This window comes from Diaporthe amygdali (assembly GCF_026229845.1).
Source record: "Diaporthe amygdali strain CAA958 chromosome Unknown NODE_15_length_991109_cov_64_707514, whole genome shotgun sequence".
Classification (NCBI taxonomy): domain Eukaryota; kingdom Fungi; phylum Ascomycota; class Sordariomycetes; order Diaporthales; family Diaporthaceae; genus Diaporthe; species Diaporthe amygdali.
This window is the reverse complement of record NW_026517035.1, coordinates 437,263-462,961: the sequence shown is the minus strand read 5'-3', so window position 1 is coordinate 462,961 and position 25,699 is coordinate 437,263. Positions and strand designations below refer to the sequence as shown.

Genomic DNA, 25,699 nt, shown 5'->3' with positions numbered 1-25,699 from the left:
GCGCTCACTTGATGAGTTGGCTCTACAAAGGAACACAGCCCCACGACCAAACCGGCGATCTCAATCCTCTGGCTCGCATTTCCCGAAGTAACAGCCCGGAAAGCGGACTCGTCTCTACTCGCAAGGAGAAGTAGACTGAGATTCTAAGGCAGTAAGTCGTCTTTTCATGGTTCAATGTTCTTCTGAGACATGGCATCGAGTAACAAGTGATAAAAATTCAGTAAGGTGTTGGCGTTGCACAAGGGTATGGAGTAGTTTCCAACAACAGACAATTTCAGGACGGCGCGGTTAAAAATCGTCATCTTGCATCACAACCTCCATCTCATCCAGGCAACACCCAATTCTTCCTCGGGTTCAAGCAGTGACTTCGGAAGTCTCCACGCCTGGCCACAAGCCGAGTCGCCTACGTACCATCATCTGGAAGGAACCGACTAGCATCAGCCCCGCTCATTGCAGACCCCTGGTGAGCGAAGGAGCAGCCTCTACCCTTTTCGAATTGGGTCTTCCCTGTCAAGCCCATAAGGATTTTGCCCATTCTGGTTACCATTCTGCGCTGTCCGTCTGGCCGTCACCGCTCCGCCCACCCCGTTCCGACCTGCTGGAGAGAAATATCCACACCGGCGGCCCCCGGCAGCGACCATCCTCTCGCGAGCCTGCCACTTACAAGCCACTGCCTCTCTTCCTCCTGACCTGTCATCCCTCAGGGGTACTTCAGATCTGTTCGGGCCCGGTACTGGCCAGTATTCCCGTAATTTGTACGTGGGTACATGCTACACGTCTGCCTACTTCTACTCCCCAAGTTGCTCTTGACCCCTGAAGCCCCCCGGAAGCTTTGCGTACGTGCTTCGATATCTCCCAAGGTAACATCAAGATACGACTGCCACCCACTCCGTTTAACACTGGTCCACTCGTGTAACCATCCTGTGGAACTCCGGCCTACTCAAGATCTGCATCTACTCGCAAGCTTCGCCCTCGACCTCGGATCTCAGTCACTCTGCTTGGTATTGCGTCTCGCCTTTTCCTAGTGCTGGCTTAGTGCTCCTGCCAGATCCGATCGGGTGCCAACACCATCCCCCCAACGGTTAGCATTCTTATAAGTCTTCTCACACTCCCCGATGGTCACGTACTGGAGGACAGATTCCATCATGGACAATCCCCTGACGAGGCCGAGTGCCCACAGCCTACAAAGGCCTCAAGTCTTTGTCAAAGTCGAGTTCGGCGTGTCATGGTCTCCCCAGCATGCTCCCCGATCTCGTGGGTTCCAATACAGATCACGCGCGCTCCGAGAGAGAGCTCCCTATTTCCCACGACACGTCCCGGCGCCGACAACTAACTATCTCGCCGCCTCGTCCATACAACAATTCCAGCAGGCTCAAGTCCCTCAGTTCTTTGACCAAGGGCCACAAGAGCAATTGCAACCGCGGCAAAGACCACAACGTCCTGAGCAAACACGTCGGCAAGTTCAGCCATATCAAGAACACCAGCGGAGCCGTTCGAGACAGGTCGATTTTGCTCCGGCCCCGGAAGACCATCAGCAGGAGCAACGGACTTCTCGTGAAGAGAGGAGAGCGTCTTGCGAGCGGCAAGAACGAGGGCGTTCGGCACCACCACCCCTAAGCGACAACAATTGGGACGTTGTCCACCCACAGATGACAGCTGATATCCCAGTGGGCTCCTCCACGGCCTGTGCCACTGCGGACCGACCAAGTTCGGACGTGTGGAAGGACTTGCCCGAGGTGCCATCACGCTTTCGGCTAGGAGAAGAAGGGATGCCCTGGGAGTCTTGGACATTTCCCATGGGCTGGGAGCCTTTCATGGAGCCGGATCCCCTCCTTCAACCGCCGTCCTCCCACGCTTCACCAGATCCTCAATACAGTCAGGTGGCACCACAGCCTGCAGAGCAAGAGCCTACCAGTCCTACGGTGGTCAAGATAGAGTCGCCTGTGGAGTCGCCCCGGTATCGAAGGGAAGACCCGGAGCGTGTTCGTGAGCTCGAGGCGCTGGGTTCAGCAATGATGACGGTGGACAATGGCTTCGAAAACCAGTGGTGGAACAGTGGCGAGCGGCAATCGATGCCAACTGCGATGTATCCTCCTCCGACAACACGCGACCATGTCCGGGAGCGGTTGGCGCTGGGCTGGGCCGCGGCACACAGGCCTTCAGAGAGTATTGGTGGAGGAGTTTCTATCCTCAGCGGAGAGCCCGGCACTGCCACTCTCAACAACCTGGTGGTCTCGCCCGTCTCCAGTTACAATGGGCCAGAGATACAGCCTGGGCTGAGCAGAACACTTTCCACGAGGTCGGACGAGCTATGGTTCACTGGTGAAAGATACGCATAATATTCAATGGGTGTCCTCAAAGGAACTTCGGCGTTTCGGGGGTGTGCTACGATATCACGAGAAGGGAATTGTCTTGCAATTGGGGACTCAGCTGTGCTCGCAGCGCGCGACACATGCCGGCTATAATTGTACAAGTACATTCAAAAAAGGAATTGATCTGGGTGGCTTGAACTGTACCGGGAGGCAAAGCTACGATTTTGCTTGACTTTTTTTGGTGTCTATTGGGGGATATATCCATAAAAATGATGGCTACAGCATAGCTGCAAGAAAAGCAGACGGTAGTCCACTATCATCAGTATTTCCTATTGTAATGCAACGACGCATTTCCTGTACAAGCGGGACATAATACAATTCACCGCCGAGCAGCATGTCCATACCGTCTGCCCAGTGTGTATTCCTCGTTGTTACAGACTTTCTGTCTTGGAAGTGCAGGAGGCTCCACACAGCTACATGAGATCGCCACAGGCAGCAGAATTATTCTGCATGGTCTGCATACCAGTTGTCGGTAAGCGGCTCGCTTGAACCCCTGAATACCAGCGCTTGGGCACACACATTTCCAATACAGTGGCGCGTGTGAGACCACAAGTCTACTCCTGACGCTGCTGCTGCTGCTGCCGTGGTGGTGCGAAACTTACACCGGGGGAAAGGGAAGGGGGGAGGGGGGCGAATAACCGGCGGCACCCGCACAGCCACACGCCGTACCGTTCGAAAGTTTGCCTCACCACCCCCCCCTCCTTCGCTTGGAGATTTTTGTTTTTGTGAAACGTAGCGGTGATCTGCATTGGGTTCGACTCAACCTTCTTTGTGTCACCTTGAGGGCTGAGGGCTGGTTGTATGTACGGTATGTCTGTCGTAACATGCCTGTGGATGGGCCTTTTTGATTTCCGCTCCTGGCCTGCGGGCCCGGCCAGCCTTGGTCATGTGTGCATGCGGATCGAGAGCTCCCTTCTCTAGTTACATACATAGGAATGTTGGGGTCTATCTTGCGTGGTGGCTTCAACTGTCCTTTTGTGAGCCCGTTGAGGGCTTGGTGGTTGGGCGTGGGGTGGCACGGCGTCATAACACCTCATTGTTTGATAGTGGCGTGAGCTGAGCAGTGCCTGAAGCCCGGGTGGGTGATATCACAGGTTTGTCTTTGACCGCCGTGGAGGCGAGGTCGTGGGCTCGTTGACTCGTCATGACCTGGCAATTTGTGTTCCACGCTGGCAACGGAATCATCCTTTTTGCTTTTCAAATGTTCACCGCCAATGTGAGAAGATCACTCTGCAGGCTATTCATCTGATCTGCTTGGTCCTCGCCCGTTTTTGTTTTACGTTGCGAAGGTAATTGTACGTCCCCAGCCGCGCCCGTTGGCATGAAGGCGGCGATGTTTCGTCCAAAAGCAGACAGACTGATATCGACGTTGAACCGCCTCACCCGCGCGCCCCCCCAAGCTTCCCGGAAGAGTTAGCTGAAGGAGCTTGGGTGCTGCTGCAATACCTCGTCTACGCCAGTCAGATTTTAGGACGAGCGCTATGGAAGAGAATTTGTTTATCTTTTTTGTCCTCTTTTCGAATGTGTTTGAGACTCGGCCCCATGGGTAACTCGGGATTAGTTGTTGATAGTCTCTGGACTATGTATGTTAAGTTTTGCGCGGCATCAGCGTAGCATTGGCACTGCCGGGTAGGGGTTGCACGGAGGCTCGCCGCGGGAGGTGGGGTGGGGCTCACTGCTATTTTTGGAGCTATTGCGGAAAGCTTCTTGATGGCGTGTCTGTTTGATGTCCAGATAAATCTTACCTTGGCTGGAGCTTGCCGGAGCTTTGTTCGAAAGCAGAGGCTGCTCACGGACGGTGAGCTGGTCGATTGGAGGTTTTGAATTAAGGGCTTGAAGGCGTTTGCTATGCGTCTCTGGGGTTAGGGCGCGAGAGCAGTTGTTTCATGACCAATTATGTTTACAAGGGAGAGGTACCCTCTGGGCCGCCTGGTGTGGTGAAGTACTGCCGGAGAGTTGTGATAGGTGCTTGTCATCTTTCTAGGCATCTGTATTTCTTGAAACGGCTTACCGTGGGAAGATCATGTCGAGTACTCGGGAATGCACCGCAACACTGGGGAGGTCCTTTGGTGTTGTTGATCTATGCAGACTATCCTGGCTGCCCTTCACCCGGTGGTCAGCCAAGGCCTGATACACCAGCTGTACGTAAAACGGACCGAGCCATGACGGATGAACTTAGAGATGATCATCCAGGCTCTAACCATTATGAAATGGCCGTATTTCCGGATTCGGATGGTTGGATTCCACACTGCAGACGCTCTTAAAGATGACCGGGGGAAGGGGGGTCTCCCCATATCATCGCCAACGACGACGACAACTCATGCCTTGGTTGACATCGATTCCCCTTCCATTCAGAACAAAATTTCAAGCATTGACTTCTCGCAGCGTCGCAGCAATGGTGGTTCAGTCCCCTGTATCGTGAAATTCTCAACAACCCAAAGGTTCCCTTGGGACCCGCCGCCGGCACAGAAGAGCCAAGTGGCTTGCAACCCCCTTTGCCCCCCGGCTCCAGGCAACAGAATTCTCGGGGCCGTGAGTGGTGAGCGGTCGGACGGGGCGCTCCAACCCGCAACCCACATGCTTGCATGGAAGTGACCGCCGCCGCGCTTTTTTTTCACTTGGGTTGCCCGCTTTGAGAAATGGATCTGTTCTGGTGTGGGCTGAGGGAATTGTTCGGGCAATTGCGTAGGGCAGATATTGGGGGTATTAATTCCCGAGGGGGGCGAAGAAGAGGGATGGGTCGCTGTGGTTTTGCTGCTCTGTGGAGATACTCATTGTCTCACGGAACTCGGAGCAGAGTGGAAGGATTACTCGGGTGGGTTCTGAAATTCTGGATATACTGGGTCACTCCTACAAGCTTGTTCCCGGCGGTCAAAGTCGCGGAGTCAAAGTTTCACCACAGTTGAAGCTATCACATGGACAACGTGATGACAAGGACACAGACATTCATGACCAACTTAGACTGTCCACCAAGAGAGATTCTTAATTTAGCAGCATTTTTTATTCAGCTTCCAGCTAGGGCCAAGGCCTTGTCATATCGGTATTTATCCCTTTCGCGATTTCCACAATCCGGGGTAAAATGTCAACATATGGCAAACCAAACAAACAGAACGCTCAAGTAACACCGGTTCCATGCCACCTTGGGTAGCCAAGACCGATGAGTTCGGGCCGTTGTGCATGACAGTGAGGATTACTAGGCTTGGGCGGTGCCGTCCTCAAATCTCCCGCTACAGTAGGCTTGGATCTGGATGACATCGGCGGAGGAAGCAGATTGCCTCGAGAAATCCTTCCCGCCCTGTAGCGTGTGGATTTAGCTGGTTCGGGAAGTCAAGTCTCCATAGGTCTTGGCGGACTTTTGTTCGTCATCTTAAAAGGGCTTCGGGAGGAATTGACGAGGGCCATATCATATTCATCGTGGAGATGGCTTCACACTTGTTCATCTCCCCTTTTTACCCACGCACATGCCAGAAGGTCTCCAGTCGCCGGCCACTCCGAAATCACCTGGCCGTGTAACGGGCCGACCTCATGAAAGGGATGAACATGACGAACGATATCCTCCAACTGATATCGCTGCCTTGACATGGTGGAGGCTGAGGATCATGATGTGATGCGATGGTCCTTAACTAAACGGGACCATTCACCGCGCGATACGCTGCAAGACGAGCTAGATTAGTTTTGAAACCTCCTTAAGATCCTCGGCAGTTTTTCAATGTCCCTATCCTCAATTGTTGCTATCCGGAAAACCGCGCGTGAAGGACGGGCGGAAGACAAGCCTTGCTGAAGCCCCTGGATGTTCATGGATACCCAAGGCATTACCATTGCCAATATGCCTCTTCTGCCCCATCAGAATACAACTCAACATGGCGCTTCGTGGGGGCATGCCGTGTTAAGTTTCATGTCGCTTGCAGCTCGCCAAATAGGGCATAAGTTGAGAATTGTTGCATCAATGCTGCGCGGCAGGACAGGCAGCAGGATATTTTCACGTACGACGCGCCGGCGGTGGTACTGCCAATTTTCAATGTTAGAAGCACCCCTTATAGAGGGTGCTGTGTCTGGATACATCTGGGTACATGGCATGTGACGTACAGAAGTACCCAGGTGTCACTTGTCGGCACGTCGATAGACAAGGGCTGGAGAAGCATCTCAGTGGTGTTCCTGGTTCGCACAAGACGGTCATGACCCCCATCCAGGGTCTGCTGGACAGCTCATCTTGGATGATGAGCGCCTGAGGCCTATCGCGTAGGACATGATCCACTGAGCAGCTTCAATGACACTTCGTCCCGTCCCCCTCCAAGCCACGCCTGCAGCATTGGGGGCCGGCGGCAGTCTATTTGAGGCAGGGCTTGTACAAGGCGTCACGATGGGTTGATGGTGGGCTAGAAGGCTTCGGCGCATCACACAACATCGCTGAAGACGCAAGGCAGCCTTCCGAGGCACCGTCTCCTTATCATAGGTGGCAGAACTAAGCGCCAGAGCAGAAGGTAGTGCCTTTGGGCCTTGGACCACTCCAGACCAGGCCTGTATTACTTATGCGGCCCCCAGCAGATTTCGTCTACGGATGAAATCCTGCATGACGTCTGCTGCTTGGCCAGATGAAGCTGTCGAGATAATCAAGCAACGCTCTTGTTTCCTTCGGCACTATTGTTCACTTTACGAGATAGGCATTTTTTATTATTTCATGACCAAGCTCATACTATGCTCGTGAAATGATGGCTTTATTTATCAAAAGATAGGCGGATTTCTTTCGAGCGGTCTGAGGAGCATCGAAATCTCCACTGCGTGGGTGTGGAGTTCTGCCGCCCCTGATGGGGGCCGGCATTTATGTCATGGTGTAATTACTTCACTTGCTCATGTGCAACATCTCATAAGAGTATTTGCAACTAACAGGTAAAACACAAGTCAATCCAAGCATTTCTCAGAGTATATCTAAATCTGAACACTAGTTTCTAGTTTTGAATATGTTATGGCGGGCGGTATTGTTTTCAATATGAAAGCCCAACAGCATCAACTTTGTGCCACTTGTCGCACCGCTTTGTCATCAGTGACACTTGCAAAGAATCGATATAGCCAAGGGCATGAAGATATGACTTCTCACGATGTCTACGGTGTCCATTGATGCCGCTGGTTTGTATGAGTAGTCTGTCCAGAGGAAGGCTTAGCTTTATAACCTCGATTTGATGCGATCACCAACGCAGAAAGGAACACGCGTGCTGAGAAGACCAGGAACAATGTGCATCATGACAAACGCTTAAGTCTGAGTCAAAGACTATGTGCCCAGCTACTAAGTATCAAGGACATGAGTATGGGCTCTCTATCGATGTCACCATTAGATTCCACGCATGTTTTTTTAGAGATAAGGTCTCGTGAGTCAACAACATCACATCTTGTCTTCGGAATCCCATTCCTGAGCTCATCACGAAGCACAGTGATGGATTCATTCGAAGAGTATAAATAACTCGCCAGTGGACACTGGCGGTCTTGCGAGGTTGGCGACAAGTCCCAGGGAACAGAGCACCAAGACTTTCGCTTCCTGACAACAGACACACAAAAGCGCACACAACCACCACCTTCAGACAAGGCACACAAAGGTTTACTGCTGCAAAAGCTTGGAGGTGCTTCAAGAATTATCAGAGGGTGAAAGCTGAAGCTAACGTGTGTTGTACAAGTTCTTACAGTAAACATGGGAAACCAGAAACACCACCATGGTCACCACAAGACCAAAGATGAACAGAAAGTTCTTCCATGCAAGAGCAAACACCGAAACTGTCAGCATAAGTGGGACTCTCAAAGTGGATTACACCACCACGGCTACCGTTGCGTAGTCAAGTGGCAGCCGTGCCGGAAGGGAGAGGCTGATACCTGGATCAATGAGAACGTTACAGTTGATTCAGGCCAATCGCGTCATGGCCGAGGCAGACATCGACACGGTGACGAGGCCGGGCCATCCAGACAGCGAGCGCCGGCCCAACAACCGCAGGATGAGCCGGGTGAGACGGCCGGAGCCGAGGGACATGCCGCGGCAGCGCCACCTGTAGGACCGGAGGATGGTGACCTGGTGGAGTCCGGCGGCAGCGTACACTCTGGGCCGTTTGGTCCGACGAGGTCGAGCCGGCTAGTGGACCCGGGCATGCCCCCCTCAGGCAATGTGCCATATGGGGATATGCCTGGAAATGGAGGCATGAGCTACGGTCAGGGCCAGTATTACTCGGGAGGGTATGAAGGCGGCGAAGAGATGCCCTATGCTGACGAATTTGACGGCGATGAACCCATGCCTTTTGCTGAGGAGTACGGAGGAAATGAGGACATGCGCCTTCGGGAAGAGCTTGAAGCTCTTGAAGCCGACTTGAGGGCTCAGAGCACCACGGCTGAACCGAAAGTGGCACGAGATCGGTGGGTGGACGTACATCCTGATAATCTCTACCAGTCAGGTCATACCCCAGGTGTGATTACAGCCCCGGACTACCAGATAGACAGATCGCGATGGACTGAGGTACAACGCTCTCAGTATGAACGTTGAAGGCCGGGGAGTTATGTCCATGTGGAAGAGAGCTGGCGCGGCTACTAGTATTACAAGTGCCAAGGCCTTCGAGTTGCTTGAGCTAGGGTTGTCTTCATGTCTCTTCGGGAGCCAGCATGGTGTGCCTTTCTGCATAGAGCTATGTCTCATGTTCATAGCATTTGAGTAGATTCGAGGCTCGGTTTCAAATGAAAAGCGATCATGCAATACTGCGGGTTGAAAGCCTTCCTCGCCTGCTCGGACGAGTGATTCAAAAAGATGATGTTAGTGTTGAGCCTCAATCGAGAAGACGATTCATTATTGCTCTATCAAGTACCTTAAATTAATGAAGTACGCCAAATAAGATGTAACGTGCTGGGGGTGGGGGAGAAAAAAGAAAGAAGATCTCCTTCTGGATGCTGGCGACATCAGGTTAGCCTATTCCATAACATGGTATTTGACGACCAAACAAACTTGCACAACATGAATCGCCCCGAATTGCTATGCTGGATTTATATAAACAGTTCGACTTTACCTACCACACTTGGAGCTGGAGCAGAAAAATACAGCTATTGGGTAAAGGCGGGAAGCACAGGCGATTACGACACGCTCGAGAAGATGAGTTGGCTTGTCCTTACTGCGAGTTAAGGAGTCATGGACGTTAGCCAGATCTATTGTCACTGTCACAGCTAATCAAGTCACATGTTTTATTGAATTTAGGTCGCCCCGTGGATCAACAGTATCACTGAGTGTCTGTGACTGACTATATCACATTGTATTACAAAGCGAAGTGACGAGTGTTATTGAGGAATATAAATATCTTGCCTCTGGACAAGGGATATTGTGAAATGTGCTTCATACCTCCTGACAACGCAAAAAGTTTTATCGTCGATGATACTCGCAGTTATAGGGAAAGACAAGAGTGATCTTCTATTTCGCAGAACCCTACCAAGTATACTGTCAATGTCCGTCAATCGAGGGAATGAAAACTAATGCGTTTTGCCTAGCCACGTAACAAAACAATGAAGCATCACAGACCCGAGACGAAATCTTTTCATTGCGAGAGCCAGCCCAAGCACTCCAAATGCGTCAAACAAAAAGAAACATGTGAGAGTAACGACAATCAACGTGGTTGGAAGGTCGCATGGTCACCATGCCGAAAACATGAGGCTCTCAGATATATGAAAGAGCAGTATGGGTACACTCCAATCAGTCATCATCACGAACAAGGCAGAAATCGTCACAGCAAGCGACCCAAGCACCACGGCTCTTCGTCAACTTCGAGCTTCAGCCAACAAAAGAACATGGGAGGGATTTCTGAGATACAAGAGACATACCAACACTTGAAACAGAGCCACCAACCTCGACCGAGCGGTCGTTCTCAGCCCAGCCATGACTCTCCGGCGAGCCATCGTTCGCCCTTGAGCGGCGATTACCAGCCCAGACGCCGCCAGCAGCTGTTCACGACGCTGCCAACGGACGCACAGATGCTTCCGGGACCGCCTCTACGTCCCGGAATGTCCCTACCACCCGGTATGCCACCATTTGGCGGGATGCCTTTACCTGGTGGGATGCCTCTACAACCCGGAATGCCCCCTCCTCCGGAAACGTCTGTGCAGCCCGGAACGCCTGTGCCACCCGGAATGCCTCTGCCTCCCAGCATGCCTCTGCCACCGGCAATGCCTAAGGGTATGTCGCAAGACGAATAAGCTATGTCACCCACACACATGAGATTCCTTGAGGGATCTTCGTCAGAGATTGATAACATGTCTCTCAATGGCCGTGGAAAGAGGCCCCTGCTTGACAACGCCTCTGGCTTGGGGATCGCACTTTACCATTGGGCTCAGTAGCGTGGAATCTGGAAGGGCTGCTAAGAGTTTGGGTGGAGCGGGATTGGTTTGATTTTGGGGTCATCAAATTCTTCTATCGCACTCGAGCCGAGTTTGCTTTACTTCCCTTTTTTGGAGGACACAGGATTATTTCTCTGTTTCACAGAAGTTGCCTTACACAGGAGAAGCTTCGACAAGCTGGATCTCGCTTTTGAATAACCAGCGATTAATTCAACGGGCTCTATCTTTTGTGCGCGATGACCTGGACAAGACAGTGTAACTTCTGGGTCTCAATGAAGGGAAGGTTCATTGCTGTGCTACGGTGTGGCCCGAACCAACCAACAAGTGACCACTAGCAAACCTCCTTGTGCTGTGAATGCCTCCTTCTCTCGAGTCTGAATGTGGCTCTGCGTCCAAAAACTTCCCCTTCCACAGATTTGCGGTGCCATTCCCTTCTTAGTCGACATCGCCGACAGCAGCAAACTTGAACTGCGCGGCCGGCGGGTACTTGGGAGGATAGATGAGCGGGATGATCAGGGTATCGAGCAGAATCTGTTAGCCAGATGCCACTGGTCAGCAAGATTTCCAAAAATGGTGAAGAGAGAAATTTGTTAAGCCAAACGCACCTGAGAATCACCGCCGACAATCGCGGGCGTCTGCCAGGTCACTCCATGGTCATTCGAATCGGTGATGCTTTGCACAAAGTCAGCGATGTAGTTCACAGTTAACAACATAGGCAAGTGACTCACATGAAGACACCCTCCTCGCAGGTCTGGCACTCGGTCACAGTCCAGTTCTGGGCAGCAGCGCCGGTAAGATCTGCGTAGAGCTTGCCATCATTGTTGATGGTTCCAGCAGGGTCAGCGCAGATGGAGCCGGCCGAGAGCTTGAAGTTGTTGTCGTCGATCTGCTCGACGAACCACTGCAAGGATGACCCCGTTAGCGAGATGTTCTCACGGTGGCCGTGGGCTTGGTACTTACCTCGGCGGCGCCAGCCTCCTCGACCTGAATGGCGACGGGCTTGGGGAGCAGGGTCTTGTCCTCGACCTCGTTGCGCTGGACCCAGCGCTCACCCCAGGGATTGGTGGCGATGGTGGAGATGAAGTAGACACCAGTAGAGAGCTGCATCTTGTCTTTGTGATGCCTGAGAAAGGTCTTGGCTTGGGAGTTTGATGAGTGTTGTCGTGCAACTTGTGGTAGGAAAGTTGTTGCCCAGCTGGGTAGACCTGGGTTGGGGTGGAAACAAGGAGTGAATCACTGGGAAGTCCCCACCTCTTATGTGCAAAATTAGTCTGACTGTAGGCTGGGTGGATCAATCTTTGAGAGCGAGAGCAAACGACTCCCTTCGTTGATGTCAGCTGAGAGTATGGAATATGAGAAATATACGAGATTGCTAACACTTATTTGAGGATAGAGTGTCGCAGACAAAGCTGACGGACCGTGTGACCTTGGCCAAGTCTCTCTGGGAGTCAATTATCGTAGAAAATATGACTTCAGACGGCGATCTTTGTAATGGATGTATCACTGAGCCACTCGAGATTGCTTTTAAGAGTCAACAACACATTTGTCTCAGATTTCGGTCCGCATTGCGACTTGGCACAAACGCCATAAAAAGGGAGACATCTGCAAGCTCAACTGTAAATGTCCTAGTAATTCGCCTAGAGTTAGACAACGAGTCTATTAAGCAGATTCCAGATGTTTCATTTCCATAAAAGATCATCTGGACCTTACGAAATTCTATTTACAGATTTGTTGGGATTAGAACATGACTTCATCGTCCGTTTGCTTCATTTAGTTATGAAATACACCAATCTCTTGACCACAAAGCTTGTTAGGTCAGCTACATTTTAGAGGCTGTGTAGGTAATCGAGCGATCGAGACGGCTGATCTCAAGAAAGGCCAAGCAGTCTGCAAGTCGCAGTTCCACTCCATCCCAAGTCTGCTCCCACCTGCACGTGCTTATGCCAACCGCATGAAGACACCTAACGTTGCAGTGGCTGAGAGCTATCGACTCAAGAACGCAGCACCTTGTTCGTCTTGAGTTTCATGGTGGGAACCCGTCGCCTTTCCAAGTGCCGGACAAGAAGTCGTATCGTATTGCATCTGCAGTCCAAGTGATTGAATTGGTCGTTATTTCAAGAAATTCGATCCTGGGCAATTTACACTTTCGATAGTTTCTCTCCGTTCTTGGTTCTTGGACATATGATGGCTTCAGGCCATCAACCGAGCGAGTGATGTGTGCGATGCGCCAACGTTCGTTTCGAGGTCGGTGCGATGATGTAGATGGACATGTCTATAAAATAGACTGAAGATCGTCTTCTTATGAAGCTGGATAATCCCCGATTCCACTTCATCATCGAATCAATTCAGTCGTTCCCATCGCACATATTGAGCTCTACCAACAAAGACATCAAGCCAGCCGCCTTTCGACTCTTTTCCACGCAAAATGCATTTCTCCGCCCTCGCCATCTTCGGCCTCCTTGGCAGCGCCCTCGCCAGCAACATCGTCTCAACCGAGAAGCGGCAGGGTCAGGAACAGGTCTCGAGCATCGAGATGCGCGTCGCCGACGTGGCTAGTATCGAGGCCGCTATTGCGACGGCCGGCAGCGAGATCACCAACTTCAACAACGCCGTCGCCGCCTTTGACGGCACGACCACGGAGAACTCGCTGGCCTTCCTTACCTCCTTCAGCCAGCTTGGCATCACCGTCAATTCGGTCTCGCAGACCGTCCTCGTCTCCGGACTCCTCAGCGTCGCAGACTCGGCGGCTGTCTATCCCGACGTCGCTCTTTTTACTACCTCTCTGTCGCGCGCCGTTGGCAGCATTCAGGGCAAGGTAGGAGAAATTTAGGGATTTTTAGCAACCTTTTTATTTCTTATTGCGGATGAAACGTTGAAGCTGACACGCTGTGACCCGTTTCTCACAGTCTGCCCAAATTTCTGCCAGCGGATTTGGCGGTGTTGTTTGTGCCTCCCTTGAATCTTTGCTGGTCGAGGTGGAACTCCTCTTGGAGACCGTTGAGGCTGTTTGTAAGTTCAGAACTTAAATAAGCCAATCGCATCCCAGACTCCGTGAGGAACGACGTGCTGACAACCCCGGAGTTGACATCTCGTACGAGAATCTGATTGGTGTGCTCGGCGATCAGGTGGATGCCCAATTCGAGGTTGCTATCGGAGCCTTTTGTCTCTCTTAAGTCGTGGGCTCTCATGGCATGCTCTAGGGATCGTGAAATTCGGACTATTCTTCAAGTCATCCAAAATGAAGGCCTCAAAATGTCTATCGCGGAATTAGCTGCATGGATGACATCCATTTTCTCTACGCTCATTGTTATATCTGTCATTTATTGGTTTTACCGAAGCTGTTGTATCGCGAGATTAGATGGCCACTAATCTACACATTCATTTTATTGTCCCTCGCCTCTTCGCCAGTTGTCTTCGAGCATTGACCCAGGGAACTGTTCACTTGGTACGAGCTAAGCTTCATGTTGTCTCAAGCAGCAGGAGTAGTGGTCCATTGTATAGCGCAGAGCTCAGAAAGGCACGCTTGCAAATGGTTCAGGCCTGCAAATTCCAGACTGAGGCTGGTTTCCTCTCCCTTTCTCGGATCACTCACCGTCGACAACTACTACTGTAAGATAAATTACCGAGGCATAGATTCCTTCACAATCTGATCACCTCCAAAATATGTCGTCACGATGCAGGCGGGTCAAACACTTTGTTGCGGTACCCTATGGCTTTTTTTAATGATTTCAGCTCGCCAGAATGCTCAGGTCTTGCATTAAATCTCGATGACTGCCCAGGTCTCCAACACCATGCAAATGCAAAAAGGATATACCAAAACCCCGTCCATGTACTGTGATTTCAGGCGAACCCACCCACTCAGTCTGTCCAACCCCTCTCACCACCCCAAACTTCGCAACGTCAAGTTGTAGAAGTAGAGCTTCTGCGCGCTTCGGCCGCCACTGTACATGTAAGTATTAGCCAAGGCGCCTCATTTAACGATCTCTCTTTTGCAGGACAATACCTTCATGAGAAGCAAATGCAGAATGGCGCACAAATGATGGCCAGTATCTCTATCACCAGCCCGATCACCATGGCCACCAACTGGATGGTGAGGTCAAAGACCAACACCACAGGAGCGAAGACCAGACCGAGAATGATGGCGCCTGAAACCACCATTCCCTTTCCTGCCTTCTTTGCAAACTGTTTCCAGGCTTTGCGCCTTGCCGCCCACTTTGCTCTTCGTGCGTCTCGCTTCGCTGTCTTGATGTCTTGTTGGTTTGGTTTGAGGTCAATGGAGTTTCCGCTGCTGCCCATCCCCTCATTGATTGCCTCGGGCCCCGCGGTGAGTGCTGGCTTTTCACACTCTTGATTGACCGCCTTCGACTTGCTGATTTTCGATTTCAACTTGTAGAGCTTCCTGTCGAGCTTCTTACCGGCCTTCTTCAGGGGGTTGGTGCTGTGCGACATCTTGGATGACGAGCTCGAGATGATCGATCCCGACTGCTGCATGGTGTGCGATGTATGTGTTTGTTTGATGGGCTTTTGGTGTCCCAGAAGTGAACTCGCGATGAGCTGATGAAGTTTGTAAGCCTAGTACAGGAAACAAAAGCTTCTGTCAGGTTCCTTACCTTATGGTCTACTTGTCGACGCAGCTCGAGGGTTGGCAATGAGGGTACGGTACCAGCAGGCGACGCTTTGTTACCCTGATTGCTATGATTGATGGGCCAACGCGTGGTTCGCCGAATCAGCCTAAACTGGAGGTGGAGGACTGGCTGTCAGGGGTGGTGGTGATGAGACCGCAAGTGACGGTATGTGAAGGTGTTGTCAAAAGATAGGTGACGTATTAAGGGACAAGAAGTCAACTGTGATATGGAGAGAAGAGAACGATTGTTCACACAGTCTGACCAAGAAGATTTTGACGAGAAAGCGACGCTTGACAAAGAAATTGGGAAGGTCGAAGTGTTTGTTGAAGGGAAGGAAGTCGAAGCTACCGTTGTCAGTTGGAGGTTTATATAATTACTGCCGCCGAAAGCACAGGCCACTAGTAACTGAAAAGTGAATTTGACAGCAAAAGTGAATTTGGAAAGAAAAGTGAATTGAACTCATCAAACCCCCGCTTAGCTTCGCCGGCCAGCAACAACGGTCCCGGGGAGCCACCCCCCCCCCGGGGGCGGGGCGGGGAGGAGCGCCGGGCCACCGTCGCCAGCTCTGTAGATCTGATTACTAGCTGCATGCTGCTTGTTCAAAAGTCATTCGTGATCCGGACGATGGACCGGGTGTAAACGAGGGGTTGGCCGCGGACAAATGGTCTGACGAGACGTAAATCAGCAACGCAAGCTAAACATGGATCTCAGCAGCACAAACGCCCCATGGCAGGTCATGCTTGGAGGAAGAAAATGAGACAATTAAAAAGGCACGGATAAAGCAGACCAATCTCGAAGCTATCTAAAGCACCGTTTTCAGCCTGCTACCATCTTTGCAAACTAGAAGATTTCCTGACGACGGGGGGATCATAAGCCTGGTGCAGTTGATATTTTACAAAAGCATTTGCCTTAATGAGCACTACAGTGGGTTAACAGTCACATTGATTTACAGGATCAAATAATATGTGAGACTCTTGTTGTATTGCGTTACAAAAGTCTTAAAATCAACGCTCCGTCAAACGCCTCGCTTTCCTAAAAGTCCGGAATTCATGAACTCCGCATTTCCAAAATGATATGTGTGCCTCTGTTCCCTCGCACCTCCCCAAAATGTCTTGTGAATGAGCCAATCTGGTCTTTTGCCTCAAAGTAGTGTTTCTCGGCGCCGACTAAGATGAACTCTAATGGGCTGAGCAGGCCATCCCCAGTCTTCGGTTGGACCTGAGGACCAATCCGTAGATTTGTGACCACAACTGTGTATCTGTGGCTTCTATGATTAGCAAAGCTCTCTCAAAACCAACCCTGCCGCAGTCTGAGAACTCACTTTTACCACGTGAAGCAGTAGTAGAATGGTGCAAAGAGCAGCACCAAGATGCTCAGCACCAGCTTGACCACCAAGGCAATCAACCAGATGACAAGGTCGATGGCTAGCAGAACCGGACCGAAAATAGCCCCGAGAATGATGAGAAGAGGTTTCGCGATGGCTTTAGCTGTCTTGTTTGCCTTTTGCTTGAATTGGGTGCGTCTCGCGGCCCACTTCGCTTTCCTGGCCTCCCGCTTTGCTTTCTTCTGCTGTTCAACGGTTGAGGCGGGGCTGATCGACTGATTGTCGCCGTCGCTGCTCTCACCGACGGTCTTGAGGTTTGGAGTGATGATAAGCTTGGTAATGACTAGCTTCTCCTCGTTGTCCTTGGCTGCCTGGGTGCTTCGCATCTTGAGCTTGAGCTTCTCAATCTTGGCGTCGAGCTTTGTGGTGAACTTCTTGATCGAACAGACTCGAGGAGACATTGTGGTTGGGTTTGGCCTCGTAGTAGGTGATTGATTCTCAGGGTTTGTTTTGGCTGTGAGTAGTAGTTGATTATGAGATCTGCTGAGATTAGCCACTCCTCAATCTTGAGATCTGGCCACAGGAGACGAACCTGAGCACCACGAGGTGGAAGCTACAGATGGGCCTCCTGATCAGCTAGATGGCTCTCAGGCAGTGGCTGAATGACCGCGCAACTCAAGACAGAGATGTCTGGATTGAGTGCGATGATGAGGATGGTCTCGCTCGCAATGGAGATGTGCAAAGTGATGAAGATAGGTGACTGAGGGGGAGAGTACGCAGTTGATCAGAACGACGACAACAGAATGGTCAAGTTTCTGTGTGAGGTTGTCAGATGAAAGAAGAGACTGCGACAACAGTTTAGGGACTGAAAGTTGGGTTGGTTGTCGAAGGTTGTCGAAGGGAGGAAGTTTGAAGCTGGGGGAGGTCGAGGTTTATATATTCCTGTCGACAGAAGCACAGGCCACGATCACATGATTCTAGGAATCGGCAGGCAGTTTGAAAGTGAATTCAGAAAGTGAATTTGGACAGAAAAAGTGAATTGAATAATGGCCGTTTGCAAAAGTGTTGACAGCCGCGGTAGTGGGGCTGCCCGGTGACGCTCCCGGCTGCCCTTGCACGGCGGCGACGACCACGGCGCAGACCCCTGTCGCTGACTCACATTCTGTAGATCGAGATCTTGTCTTGGTATCAGATGAAACAAGAAGGGGCGTGATGGTGGGTGGGATGGCAGGTCAGTGTTGTGGTGAGGGCCCCGCGATGGGCAGGGCGGGGTCAAGGAGCCTGATAAGTGGTGAGCCCAGCGCTTCTATATCGACTGCAGCACACTTCTATAAACTATCTTTTACAAACGAATAGAAATGTGAGTCACCATTGCCGTTTGTCAATTAAAACGCATAGCCCCGTAAAGCGCCAGGCTACGTCCGCAAAATGTGCAAGACACGCATACCAAGCAAACGAAAGGAAAGCGATTGTACAGATTGTTGATTTCTATTTGTAGAGGTGTCCTAGGGCCTTCCTGGCTGGTATGAATGGACGGTGTGTCAAACTAGAGGGTCTAGCGATACCAAACCTCAAGAAAGTCCGCGAGGCACTGCGCCTTCTCACTGTCCTGTGCTTGAAGAGACCACTGCCTCAGAAGGCGGAACATCTCCACCATGCTGTAGTGGATCACCTTGCCCATCTCTCCCTCAGTCTGACCTCGCTTGATCCACAAACCGATGTGCAAGAACCTGCCCGACTGGAATGTGTGAAGTCGAATGGGCCCCCGCAGGGCGATCAGTGCGAAGACTCTGTTGATGTCCTTGCCGAGCAGCGACCAGGCCGCGTCCTTGAGGATTCTCACCTCGAAGATTCCTGGCCCATGATCAGGCTTGAGACGTTCACTGATCTTGGTGTTCCAGATGACGTTCATGAGATCGGTGTTCATAAGGTGCTGTTCCGCGGCAGTCAAGGGAACACCTGTCCATTGCACAGGCTTAGAATTCGTGATGGAAGAGCTTAATGGCATCTTCTGCCCATCATCTCGGCGTCCATGTTTCCGTGCAGTTGCCTCGGGCTCATCGTTCTTCCTCGTTCCAAGCGTCGATGTATCGTTGTCGGATAATTGCACGCCCTTCATCCACTGCTCCAGCGCTCTCGATACATGTATCGCAGCCATAGGATTTGGTACTACCGGTCGCGAAGTTGATGCCTTGATATGGTCTGACACCACATGCATATTTGATTTGCCTTCCTCCACGGGGCTCTTGAGCATCGACAGTTGCAGAACCTCGGCCTCGGTCATGCCAATCGCCTCCAGAAACTCCGGCGCGAGTGGCACTTTGTCTGTCGCGGTAGTGAATGACCCAAAACGGGCCAGTTTGTCTGTATTTGCAGATTAAAACATTAGAGATGTCTTCGTTTGTCAGACATAAGGGCATAACGATTGGGGACATGACCTACAGTTACAGGCGCCGTAGAACATCGTCTCGACAAATCGCTGAACGAAAAACTCAGCAGTACAAGCCGCGAGATCCGTCTTCCAAGCCTGCACCGCCATGCGGACAGTTCGCTCCCTGAAATTATCCCTGCTTTCAATGAAGCGTTGTTTGCAAGCCTTATGAGTGAAGCCCGAAGCCCTCAAACGACTCCATGCTACGTCCAAGAACAATTCCATCTTCTGCTGAGTCTCATTGGAGACGAGATCGAAAGAGGTTGTTGCCATTTTTGTGACACCAGCTGATTTCGTTGAATCAGCAGAAGCTTGAATGAATCGCGATCCTCGAATGAACTCAGCCATAGCGCAGGTGGCTCTTGCTGTTGGCGTCGTAGTTGTTGTTTTCGCTGTGGTGGGGGAGGAAGGCTTGTAAATTTTAGAAAGACGATTTCGAGATGCACAAAAGGTTGACCTACAAGTTCGAAAACTCCACTCAGTTTCCAGGCTTGAAGACGCAGCAAACAGCCGACCGTCTGGTGAAGTCAGATGATGTAAGTTGCGGGAGAATGTTGGGTGAGAGAGAAGGGGAGGTGTTCGTTGATCTGGAACTGCTGTTTTGTGAGGCAAAGGGTTAAGCATACCTTCCGCTGATGTGTTCACGTGAAAAGTCGCTGCAAAGGTGAATCGCTGCTATGCCTGGGGGAGAATGTCGTGGCACAAGCGAATCCAGATCTGCAACTCTCTGAGATTCGATACGCATGCGTAAAAAAAGTCCAGCACAAACCCCCACTGGGACGATGTCCAGTGAGAACACCTCCATGAGGGCCCCAACAAGCCGTGCAAACGAATTAGCCCTTCACACGAAAACAAAACATACAGAAGAGAGCAGTTCCTGAAATATCCATATCATTCATGCACATTAGCGTCGTATATCCGCCATAAGGGCATCCACTCAGAGGGTATGTAGAAGGAGGCTTCCAAGTATAAACACTAGAAAAATAAAGAGCACAGGAAAAAAGGGGGGACGCGAGAGAAAAACCAAAACCCGCCTTTCTTTCCCAGCGGTCCCCCCCAAATCCAGCGCGTACACCTTTCGTTTTCGTTATTCTTGGGCCCCCAAGCAACTCCAATGAGTGAGGTAGCTCAAGCAAAACCACCGAGAGGTTTTTGAGGTTTTATTTGAGCTTCAAGAGGCCCTCGCACACAAAAATAGCTTCCAACATGAAAGATGTGAGAGAAGCAAGTCTCGGGCCGCCCCAACAACGACCTCCACGCCCGCTTCGCCCGCTCGACTGATCCGCTTCGATGTTCCAAGTGAATGGCAAAATCCAGCAGAGAGAGAAGCCAGTGGTCTAGATCTAACAAAAATATCAACAAGTACCCGCCCTTTGCCGTTACGCTGGGTCCCACGCAGTGTGTGCGCTGCGAAAGATAATCAAGCATGTCCCAATCCGCCTATTTCCCTACGCACCATGTCTCGTTCCCAAGGGAGCGGCGCTCAAATGCCCCTCCAGTAAGTACGCTGTCATATCCAAATAGATTGCCAATCCCATCCCAAAAGCGCAGCAACATCATGGTATCTCAAAAAGCAAAAGCAAGCAAAGATCTTTTAGTGGGTCGTCCGGCCAATTATGGGGGACGCCGCCCGGCCGAGCATAAGGATCGGATGCAGAAGGTTCATGGCGTCAACTTATGGCTGGGCGCAACGGTAGACATCGCAATTCGGTGGAGATGGGGCTGCCGGCCAGAATCTTTGTTCTGTCGAGCCACTCTTTCAGTCCCTTTCCTCAGCAATACTCGTCATACTCATGCTATGTCCGTGCGCGCCAGAGCCGCCCTCGAGCATAGGCTGACTTGGCGGTGGCATCATTATCTTCATCGGCGTCGCGCCTCCGGCTGAACTGGTGTTACTTGCGGAGGTGGGAATGCTGGCAGTGTTGTTCTGCGCGCTCGCCGAGCTGGGCGAACGTGTCGTCTTGCTGCCGGTGCCGATGCTGTCAGTAGCGCCTGGATTTTGAGATAGAGATGCGGCTGGGACATCTACGACGCCGAGCTCACGATGTAGCGGCGAAGATTGTTTTGGCGAGCTGGACTTCTTAGAGTGTGAATCGCCGTTGCCGCCACGGGACGAGTTGCGAGGTGAGACTCTGCCGGTCTGTGGTGGATGAGTTAGCAAATGCGATTGACCAACGTCACAATGGAGGCCGAAAGAATATGAAGTCTTACCTGCTTGGCGTATCGCAGACCACAGCTGTTGCACAAGTCCCGCTGTCCGCTTGGCCCTCTGCGCCATTCTGGAGTGTTCCGAGTGTGGCAGTTTGCGCAGTCACGGACCACATTGCCCACACCCTTTCTCCTCTTCCGTTTCTTCTTGTTGCTCAATAGCTGGCCTAACTCCTCCGCCAGCAGCCTGTTCACCTTCTCCATCTGGCGCAACTCATACTGCCATGACGAACAACGGGTCGTTTTGAGCTCGTCAAAGATGTTGTCATCGCTAGCGAGAGCGGCATCCTGATTACCAAGAGCCAAGGTGCCTCCTTGGCCTTGAGACATGATACCCTGTTCTGGTCCAGACGAGGCCCGTCCTCGATTAGGCGAGGCCAGGGAACCATGTGATGGCTGAAGGGGGTCCTCTGGAGGCCCGGCGCTTATGAGTGACGGGGCCTTCCCAACGGATGATGCTGGAGCCAGGGCCCTGCTGGATGCTTTGAGGAGCTTGGTCTGCGCCAGGAGGAAAGTCGGCTTTTGCCCTTCGGCCGCATCTCCAGGATAAAGGATCGTCTGGGCCTGTAGTATTTGACCCCTCTTGTTCTGGATCTCGTGTTTGCATTTGACGATTTTCCCTTTCCTGGCCTTTTCTATTGACCGGCCAAATTCAGGCCTTGTCTCCTTTCGCATCTGATCTTGTATGCTGGTTCCAACAAGGTCGTGTGGCTGTAAGTCCAGCAGCGATCGGCAATTGGAAGAGACAAACAAGTACATCCCAGAGGTTGACAATTTTGACCAAAGCTCACCGTCGCCGATCCCGCCGTTGTTCTCGATGTTGCTCCTGCTTAAAGCGAACACCGGTCGTTTGCGTCCCACAAGGATGATGCATTTTTTGCCCTTTCCTTGCTCGACAAACAGCGAGCCGTGGCTCTCAAACCATGTGTAGCCACTCTCCTTCCTCCGTATTCGAAAGACGATGTTGACGTGATTGCCGACGGCTGTGTCTTTGAGCTCCCGAGTAACAGGCACGATGTCCGATGGATGACAGATCGAAGATAGCTGGTTGCCGATGAGTTCCTTGGTATCGTACTCCAACACTCTCTTACACGATGGTGACAGGTACATGAACAGTCCCTTGAGAGAGAGAACGTGCACGACATCATCTGCGTTTTCCAGGAGCATTTTGTCCCAAGATTGTTTGTGCCAGTCACCCAGGTTTGTTCCTCCCGGTTTCAGTTGCTGCAGGAGAGTCGACACATCATCTGCAGAGAGTGTTTGACCAGCGTCTGGTTCGACTCGGTCACCCTCTGGCGGAGTCCATATATATTGTCCAATGTCGCTGTGTTTGTAGTTGACCGCGACCTTGCCCAGTTCCTGACCAGCAATGGCATCGGGGCACTCAACCAAGTCAATCTGGAACCCGATGAAATATCGAATTTCTTTCGTATCCCAAGGTATAGGAATCATTGTGAGCAGATTGAGAAAGGGTTTACCACCTTTCCGGTAGTTGATTAAGCTCTGCTGGACCTCCTTGCCCTCCTGGATCTTTTGCTTGAGGTTGAGAACGGCGTCATTTGCGACAAATTCTCTCTTGGTTCCGGCCTCAACTTTGCCATCGGGAGCCTGGAGGAAGCGGCAGTTCTGGCCCATGATATCATGCCGGCTATAGCCTGTCAAATTTTGAAAGTTATCTGAGATGTAGATGATGGGACAATCGTTCATGGTAACGTCGCAGACGACAAATGCGCAAGACAAATCCACGGCTCCGAGTTGGATCTCTGGGTTGGGTCTCGTGGCGATGTAGTACAAGGCCCGAACCAGATCGAAACCACTCTTGGAGTATATGTTCTTCGATTCTGATTTGACGTCGGCATTTCCTGGCGTCGCTGATCCTGAGTCCACCTGAGCTGGTATGGGCGTCTCCGGGACGACACTACCCCTGGCGGTGCTGAGACCGGGCGAGACGGGGGACTGGTTGAAGGAAGTCGCGTTTGATACGTCTCGCGCCATTGCCGGGGGCATATTGAAGGCTGTCATAGCTCCGCTCCCCTGGGCCGCCTGAGGGGTACCTGAGCTGTTGCTCCCAAACTGATTTCCAACCATCAACTCGTCTTCACCATCGTCTGCCAAGACAGACGCCGATGCATTGGCCGTGGCGACGTTCAACGGGTTCTCTGGGTTCATATCCATCGCAAAGTCAGGAGATACCTGATCCATGCCGGCGGTTCCGAATTGGGGGCTCATGTTTGGGTTACTGTAGAGGCCCATGCCGCTCGGGTCAGATTGCATCTGTCCCATGCTGAGATTGGAGAAGCCCATCATGTTGTTCATGACATCCGGAGACATTGTCGAGAACTCAAAGTTGCCCGTATTGGGCGGTATGGTGATGGGCGAGGTCATGTTGGGCATATTGCCGTAGGCCGGAAGACCATCTGCCATGGAGGCGGGCGGTGCTGTGGTGGTCAGTGGACTGTCGAACTGAAAACCTCTGAAATGGTCATTGCTGCTCCCAAATTCCATGTTCATGGACATTCTCCTATCTGGTTCGTCGTGGGTTGGGGGCTGATTTGGCGAGAAGGGGTGCGGCACACTCCGTCTCCTCCGAGTTGCAGTATTTTGAGATATGATCTCGTCCAGAGAGTCGCCTCCCATCATGGGCGTATCGGGTGACATGGTGGCCATCATGGGCTGCTGCATGGTAGGCGAACGCTGGCTGCCATGCCCTCCTCCTGTGTTGACGTTGGGCGGCATCATCATGTTGGCCGGCCGGCCGGGGTGCTGGCGGCGCCGCTGTGCAGCAGCGGCCTGGGCCAGCTGGTGCTGGTTCTGGTAGAATCCGTTCATGTTGGGGACGGCATTTGGGTGAATTCCTGCTGTGGTCGTTGCCGCGGGAGGGCAAGATCGTAGGGTTGGGCTTGGTTTGGTGGGTCTGGAATCAAGTCGGGATCGAGGGTTCGAGTCGGGATCGAGAAGAGGAGTGGGTCTACTCTCCCAGGCAAGATTCGATTTGTCGAGGTGGTGGAAGCATGGGCTTCGGTTGACAGAGCCAAAGGACGGGCATGAGCCTTTTGATGACCAATCTCGGAGCTGCCAAGGGCGTACACAGGCGCAGTCAGGTTCGGCGATGGGAACGGAGAGCGCAGTCGTCGACGGGGTAGAGGCTGCGCGAGGCGGCTGCGATATGACTGGACTGGAGGTTGGGCCGAAGGAGCTCGGGCTTTTTGGGAGTGGGCGGATGTCAATGGAGGTGATGACGAAAGCGACTGTGTTCGGTTTTGCCGGTGGACGTGGAGCTGGGAGGGGCCGACACTATGATAAGTGTGCACACAGGAGCGGCTGCGTGTTGCTCTGGTGGTCAGGGTGTGGCAGGTTTCGAGTTCGAGGAGGAGGTGGTGATATTGTGGTACGCAAAGTGAAGCATGCAGTCGGTCAGATGGGCGGTACGATGTGAAGGGTCGAATGGGATCGAAGACATGCGGTGCGGTTCGAAAGTGGGACTCTGGGACTTTGGCACTTTGACTCTGGGCCGAGTGGACGCACGCTCCAGTCTCCGCGGCATGGAGAAGATTGTCCTGGGTCCTGGGTCCTGGGTCCTGGACTCTGGGCCATGGGCGGGCATGGGCTGCTGGCATGGGCTGGACATGGGTGCATGGGTAACCGACTGCTGGTGACTGCTGGTGGAGAGGATTGCCGCCTTGTGAGTGGGCGCGCCTGCAGCTCTACCAGGTACCTGGGTACATAAAAGTCGCGAGTACCTTTGGACGGCCAAGAAACGGAGTGTGACTCTTACGGAACAGGACTAGGCGTCGAAGGTATACGGAACCTTCTCGCTTCGGCAACCAGGGTGGGAGGGGGGAACAGGGGGGCTCGCCTCCGTCGTGCTTTACCTACCTTCAACCTGCATGCTGAGAGTCTGAGACACGACATTCACCATCCCCATCAGCCTCGCCAACTGCAGCATGAACACTCTCACAAGCTGCAAAAGAAGAAAAAGCAACTATGATCCACCACCAATAATCAATCACCAGCCAACGGCACGCGGCAGGTTCCGTGTGGGTGCCCACGGGGGCCTGCAGTGACACCCTTATTATAGCACCCCCTCTTCCATCCCTTGTGCTGTACCTGTCTGTCTGGCAGTCTGCCCGAGCACTGTGGGGGAATCCTGCCCCTTGTCACGTTCAAAATCCCATGTCTATTGACGGCTCATTGACACCGGGAAATGCTGTGTGATCCCACCAGCTGGTACAGCCACACCGAGGTGGCCAAACCCCCTCCTGTCTCCTGTCTTGGGTCTTGGGCTGGACAACTCCATCATGTGTGCCCTGCCCAAAAGCATATTCAGAGTCGTCTGTCCGGTTCCCCAAACTTACGAATAGTCTATCATGTGCAAGCTTTTATTGGCTGCCCA

General features: G+C 52.2%; 10 protein-coding genes across 10 annotated transcripts; 4 read left to right on the top strand and 6 right to left on the bottom strand.

Moving 5' to 3' along the window:
• Positions 1–1,115: 1,115 nt before the first annotated feature.
• Positions 1,116–2,339, top strand: J7T55_009883 (uncharacterized protein; the record flags this gene model as incomplete). The annotated part of the gene is made up of 1 exon (XM_053143845.1): positions 1,116–2,339. One exon carries the CDS (start codon positions 1,116–1,118, stop codon positions 2,337–2,339), a length of 1,224 nt encoding a protein of 407 aa, XP_052993402.1.
• A 3,226-nt stretch (positions 2,340–5,565) lies between these two features.
• On the bottom strand, positions 5,566–6,514 carry J7T55_009882 (uncharacterized protein; the record flags this gene model as incomplete). Its single annotated transcript, XM_053143844.1, has 5 exons — positions 5,566–5,667; positions 5,874–5,962; positions 6,189–6,238; positions 6,360–6,377; positions 6,459–6,514. 5 exons carry the CDS (start codon positions 6,512–6,514, stop codon positions 5,566–5,568), a joined length of 315 nt encoding a protein of 104 aa, XP_052993401.1.
• Positions 6,515–8,052: 1,538 nt separating this feature from the next.
• On the top strand, positions 8,053–8,889 carry J7T55_009881 (uncharacterized protein; the record flags this gene model as incomplete). Its single annotated transcript, XM_053143842.1, has 1 exon — positions 8,053–8,889. The coding sequence occupies one exon, from the start codon at positions 8,053–8,055 to the stop codon at positions 8,887–8,889; it is 837 nt and encodes a 278-aa protein (XP_052993400.1).
• Positions 8,890–10,172: 1,283 nt separating this feature from the next.
• On the top strand, positions 10,173–10,718 carry J7T55_009880 (uncharacterized protein; the record flags this gene model as incomplete). Its single annotated transcript, XM_053143841.1, has 2 exons — positions 10,173–10,557; positions 10,624–10,718. 2 exons carry the CDS (start codon positions 10,173–10,175, stop codon positions 10,716–10,718), a joined length of 480 nt encoding a protein of 159 aa, XP_052993399.1.
• Positions 10,719–11,153: 435 nt separating this feature from the next.
• J7T55_009879 (uncharacterized protein) lies at positions 11,154–11,825 on the bottom strand (the record flags this gene model as incomplete). Its single annotated transcript, XM_053143840.1, has 4 exons — positions 11,154–11,249; positions 11,324–11,390; positions 11,447–11,619; positions 11,679–11,825. The coding sequence occupies 4 exons, from the start codon at positions 11,823–11,825 to the stop codon at positions 11,154–11,156; spliced, it is 483 nt and encodes a 160-aa protein (XP_052993398.1).
• Positions 11,826–13,143: 1,318 nt separating this feature from the next.
• On the top strand, positions 13,144–13,891 carry J7T55_009878 (uncharacterized protein; the record flags this gene model as incomplete). Its single annotated transcript, XM_053143839.1, has 3 exons — positions 13,144–13,533; positions 13,625–13,727; positions 13,800–13,891. 3 exons carry the CDS (start codon positions 13,144–13,146, stop codon positions 13,889–13,891), a joined length of 585 nt encoding a protein of 194 aa, XP_052993397.1.
• An 832-nt stretch (positions 13,892–14,723) lies between these two features.
• On the bottom strand, positions 14,724–15,209 carry J7T55_009877 (uncharacterized protein; the record flags this gene model as incomplete). Its single annotated transcript, XM_053143838.1, has 1 exon — positions 14,724–15,209. One exon carries the CDS (start codon positions 15,207–15,209, stop codon positions 14,724–14,726), a length of 486 nt encoding a protein of 161 aa, XP_052993396.1.
• Positions 15,210–16,666: 1,457 nt separating this feature from the next.
• J7T55_009876 (uncharacterized protein) lies at positions 16,667–17,128 on the bottom strand (the record flags this gene model as incomplete). The annotated part of the gene is made up of 1 exon (XM_053143837.1): positions 16,667–17,128. The coding sequence occupies one exon, from the start codon at positions 17,126–17,128 to the stop codon at positions 16,667–16,669; it is 462 nt and encodes a 153-aa protein (XP_052993395.1).
• Positions 17,129–18,222: 1,094 nt separating this feature from the next.
• J7T55_009875 (uncharacterized protein) lies at positions 18,223–19,371 on the bottom strand (the record flags this gene model as incomplete). Its single annotated transcript, XM_053143836.1, has 2 exons — positions 18,223–19,031; positions 19,110–19,371. The coding sequence occupies 2 exons, from the start codon at positions 19,369–19,371 to the stop codon at positions 18,223–18,225; spliced, it is 1,071 nt and encodes a 356-aa protein (XP_052993394.1).
• A 1,486-nt stretch (positions 19,372–20,857) lies between these two features.
• On the bottom strand, positions 20,858–24,135 carry J7T55_009874 (uncharacterized protein; the record flags this gene model as incomplete). The annotated part of the gene is made up of 2 exons (XM_053143835.1): positions 20,858–21,238; positions 21,310–24,135. 2 exons carry the CDS (start codon positions 24,133–24,135, stop codon positions 20,858–20,860), a joined length of 3,207 nt encoding a protein of 1,068 aa, XP_052993393.1.
• Positions 24,136–25,699: the final 1,564 nt, after the last annotated feature.